Source organism: Tupaia chinensis, unplaced genomic scaffold, assembly GCF_000334495.1.
Source record: "Tupaia chinensis unplaced genomic scaffold, TupChi_1.0 Scaffold000332_1, whole genome shotgun sequence".
Taxonomy (NCBI): domain Eukaryota; kingdom Metazoa; phylum Chordata; class Mammalia; order Scandentia; family Tupaiidae; genus Tupaia; species Tupaia belangeri.
The window spans coordinates 309,433-314,249 of NW_006159826.1; the positions used below are offsets into that span (position 1 = coordinate 309,433).

General features: G+C 66.4%; 1 protein-coding gene across 1 annotated transcript in view; it reads right to left on the minus strand.

Moving 5' to 3' along the window:
• Positions 1-4,817, minus strand: part of GPC1 (glypican 1) — a gene marked incomplete at its 5' end in the record, with an annotated part of 23,240 nt that overhangs the window by 2,479 nt on the left and 15,944 nt on the right. The window contains 5 exon segments of the mRNA XM_027773213.1: positions 28-147; positions 249-379; positions 1,136-1,301; positions 1,795-2,186; positions 4,015-4,173. Of these exon segments, the coding sequence (XP_027629014.1) occupies positions 28-147; positions 249-379; positions 1,136-1,301; positions 1,795-2,186; positions 4,015-4,173 (968 nt within the window).

The following is a 4,817-nucleotide window of genomic DNA, read 5'->3' on the forward strand; positions in this document are numbered from 1 at the left end:
GCCCTCCCCGGGCTCGCGCTCCGTCACCAGCCTCTCCAGCGTGCCTGTGGCTGGCTTCTCCTGCAGCACCAGTTTGCCCCCGTGCCGCTTCTCCTCTAGCCCTGGGCCCTGGGGGTTGACCTTGGGGTTCCCGCAGCCCTGGATGACCTGCGGAGACCCACAGGGTCCTGGAGGGGCAGTGGGGGCCCTTGTGCCCAGAAGAGGGCACATCTGTGGCACCCCTCCCCTCGCACCACCCCTTCCCACACCTTGGCCATGAGCGTGTCCCTGTTGTCCTGGAGGGCGTCGATGGCTTCTGCCAGCCACACGTGGACACTGCCGATGACACGCTCTGCACCCGCCGGGCCCCAGAACTTGTCAGTGATGAGCACCATGGAGTCTGCACAGGCGTTAAGTGCACCCCATCACCCTGTGTGCATGTCATGATGCTCACAGCACAGGCCAGACGCACGACAGCAGGGAGGCCCCGTGAGCACACGCTTGGGTGGGCCAAGTGCACTGTGGTACAGGCGTGCCCATGAGCACGGTGCTTGCTGGCCACCTCACGTCCATAGGCATCCATCAGCCCACGTTACGGGAGCTGACATGCAGGCACCTGCTTCCACCTGCACCAGCCCGCGCACTCCCTTTCCCGTGTGTGCATGTGCATGTATGTGCAGCACACATGTAAAGCCACCAAGTGTGCATGCTGGTGCACACCGCCACTGCACACACATCAGCACGTGCACAGCTGGCACCCCGTAGGGTGGCACACAAGCGTGCTGGCTCCCTCGTGCCCATGGATGGACGTGTCAGGACACACACCCCATCTGCACGTTGCACTCCATGCCACACGTGCATGGAGAAGCACGTCCACGCTGCTGTGTGCACTTCCTGGCCTGCTGCGTGTTGGCACGTGCATGCAGCGTGCCCTCGTGTGGGTGTGCAGAGGCGGTGTCCTGTGCACGCACCGGCCCTCAGGGGGAATGACAGGGCTGTCTCCACAGAGCTCCCCCCAGCAGCTGTCCCAGATCACACACCACTCGGAATGTCCTTGCCCCCTCCACCCCACAGCGCCACCAGGCCTGGCTCCTCCGAGCCCTGGCCCAGCAGGTGCTCCTAGGACAGGCTGGGCCTTGGGCAGGGAAGGGCTCACCCAGGAGGTTCCTCCACTCAGCGTCCAGGTCGGCCTGGTTGGCGAGGCAGCCCTTGAGCACGTTCCGGCAGTAATCTGGGCAGGGCCGGGCACCTGGGACCCCCAGGCAGTGCGCACAGTAGGCCAGCTTCATGACAGCCCGCGAGCACTCGGGACCCAGGGGCACCTGGGAGCAAAGGCAGCCTCAGTCTGGTCCTGCAGGGCCCCTGTCCAGCTCAGCTGCATGGAGCCCAGCACAGGGGGTTCTGGGGGGTGACTGTCCCAAGCAAGGTGGGATCTTGCCTGACTTGGTCCTTTGGGGTCCCAGGGCACTCATTCTAGGGACAGGGTAGGCACTCCAGCACACCGTGGTCTCCAGCCCTCACAGGGCCCCAAACACCCCCATGGCCCATGCAGTGAGGAAACGAGGCTTGGATTCCTCGGTGCTGTGTGAGCCTGGGGCTGGTGCCCTCTCGCTCCGGTCCCAGCGGGTCTGAGTCCCTGCAGCTGGGACAGCACCACTCTGGCCCTGCCCCTCCCACCCAGCCTGAGTGGGTAGCCCCAGGTGCAGGCACAGACACCTGGCAGCAGCCACAGAAGGGGACCTGTGGCCGAAGGGCTGAGTGGGGGGCGGGGATAGATCTGAGGGCCTTGGGAGGGGTTTGGGCAGCTGTGCACACCTGGGCCACCTTCCGGACCACGTCACCAGCGACGCCTAAGCCCTGCGTGAAGGAGCGTGCGGCCACAAAGGCACGGGTGGCGCGCAGGCGCAGCTCCCGCGGGGCCTCCCCAAAGGGCCGCAGGGCCTCGGCCTGCTTGCCCAGGCAGTCCAGGTAGTCATCGGGCAGCAGCAGCTGCGGGTGCAGCTGTCTGAAGAGGCGCTCGAGCAGGCGCGCCCAGAACTCAGCCAGCGTCTCCTCCAGGTGCAGGTTGGCGCCGCGGTAGTAGAGACGCAGCTCGGAGTAGAGGTCGCGCACGGCCCTGGCATTCTGCGTGTACAGCTCTCCAAAGGCGCCCGGGAAGGTGTCCTGCAGCGCGCGCTCTGAGCCGTTCAGCAGCTGCTGGAAATAGTCTGTGTGCAGGGCAAGGCGTGAGGCCGAGGCGCTGCACCTCAGCTGCGGCCTCAGGGCCTCTGATTGAGGCCACTTCTAGGCTGGGCCTTGAGCAGAGAGGACAGGTGCTCCTGACTCAGCGACCCCGGGCAACACTAGTGGCTGCTGCTAGCGTGGGCCACGTCCCCACCGTGGCTGCTCCACTCCTTCCCCAGCGCCCACGGCCCAGCCTCACCTGCCCTTCTTCGCTGAGATTCTGCCCTCCCTGCACTGCCTTCCCCCTTCTCTGGGACCTGCTGGTCCAGGGACCCAGAGCCTCCCTCTTAGCACACCCTCCTCAGCAGCCTAAGGGCTTGGGATGGCCTCCAGCCTGGGGGCATAGACACCTCCTCTAGGCAGTCCTCCTCACACTTGGCTGTGAAGTCTGCCAGGTGCCAGGGTGTGTGTTAGTGCCACAGGCCGGAGGTCCAGGGAATATCCTGGGCTCGGAGTGCCTGGGCCAGGGCCGCCAGCCCTCACCCCCTTTGGAAGCGAGACTTTAGGGTCTGTAACTGCTCAGCTGTCTGAGAGCCATGCCACCCCTCCCCCAGGGCTCAACAGCCCCCACTCGGGTGCTCCCGGGGCACCCTTGCTCCAAGGGAGGGTGGAGGTGGGCCCAGAGTCTCCCAAACAGCCCCAGCCCTGCCCCTGCGAGGCCTGGCCACAGGAGGGTGGGCATTCTCAGCTCCTGTCTCAGCACCCGCATGGGGCCTGGGTCACCCCTAAAGGGCACTATGCCCAGGCACAGCTCCACTGCTGTCTGCTGACCAGGCCTGAGCAGCTGCCCTGAAAGCTGGGGGGGCAGGTGAGGGACACAGGGCCGAGTCCTTGCGGCACAGCGTATGGCTGGGCAGACTCGCCCCTGCAGGCACCCAGAGCAGGCTGAGGACCCACATCCACGGACCCTGACAAGGCTGCTCCGAGGTAGAGGAGCAAGCAGCAGGTACCACGGGCCAGGGTGGGAGGTGGGCAGGTGAACGGGTGGAGGGTAGAGGCGCCTTAGGGCTGTGAGCGTCTGTTCTCATGCCACAGCCAGGAAGGCCCAGGCAGGGCGGCAGAGGCTGCAGGGCAGAGGCCCACGGCCTGGCTGACAGGAGCCCCACCACAGCCAGGAGGCAGGCATGTCCGTGCAGGATGGTGATGTGCAGTGCGGGCGGGGCCTGGACAGACCCAGCTGCCTGTGGCCTCTACTCCCTGCGGGTCGCCTGCAGCTTTGTTGCCTTAGCTGGGGGGCCGACTCCTTGGCACTGCACCCTCAGGCTGGCAGGGACGTGGGCACAGCCTCTGCACCAGCTGCACATATCTCCTTCCACAGAGACCTTGTGCTGCGCATGTCAGGCGGGGCAGCTCTGATGCCAACTCCAGGCTGCCCTGCAGGACTGGTCGTGCAGTCACTCAGGCACCACGGCCCAGACAGGACATAGGACACAGACCCAATGAGGGCCTCCTGTGTGACAGCTGACCGAGACACTCAGGCGCCACCCAGGGAGCACAGGCCTCTGCCCCCAGCCTTCAGCCCCTGCCCAGAGCTCCCCAAGGACCACAGCCTAGGGACCTGGTCTCCTGAAGTGAGGCAGCGGGACACAGGTAGGCCTGCTCTTCCACTGACTGGGAGTCACCTCAAGGACAGGTCCACTCGGATGGCTGATGGAAGGACAGGCCCTGGGAATGTGCCCAGGGGTGGACACACCCCTCCTGCTGGCGAACCCCACCTCAGCTGTGCTTCCAGCCCACCCTCCCCCATGCCCCACACCCCAGCCAGACCAGCGTGCCACCCTCAGCACTGCCACCCGCAGGGGACCGGCTCACCATCGAAGCTGCGGAGCTGGGCGGCCAGCACGGCCTGCAGCGCGCGGCTGTGGTCCCGGAGCGCGCTCTCCAGCTCCGCGCGGCTGCGGTTGGCCAGGTTCTCCTCCATGGCGCTGGTGCAGCAGGTGTAGCCTTGGGGGCAGATCCGCAGGTGCTCGCCTGTGGAGAGGGGCTGTGTGAGAGAGTGGATGGCGGTGGCTGGGATGGCCGGGCAGACAGGCACCACTCTAGCCTGCTGCTGGTCTGCAGGCTCCCCTGAGGGTAGGGGTGCGGGTATAGTGTGGGATACTCTTGTCTGTGGGAGAGCTGGCCCCCTGCACACCCACCTGGCACCCCAGCCCACCCCACTGCCAATGGGCACCCGAGAGGGTCCATCTGGGGCCCCGGCAGAAAGCCAGCACCCAGGCCTGGGGGGATGGTGCCCGATACCAGGCAGAGGCCTGGCGCCTGCAAGGTGCCCCTGCCTGTCCACACTGAGGAAGGACAGGGAGGAGGCGGTCCAGTTCCCCAGCAGTCCAGGGCACCCTCTCCCCACCACGTGGCGCAAGTCAGTGGGGGTCAGCACTCCCTGCCAGGCGCCCAGACCTTCCCATGCCCCTGGGTATCCTTGCTGGAGCCCCCTCCTCCGCAGTGCCAGGCTGCTCTGCTGGGCGTCACTCTGGATGGCCCTGCGAGCCAGGCCGGCTTCCCGCATGGGGCGGACACAGGCTCAGCACAGGTGCTGCACCGCCTGCTACGGGATGGACCCTGCACCCTCAGGAAGGCGCGAGTCCTGTCTATGAGGCTAAGACACAGGAAGAGCG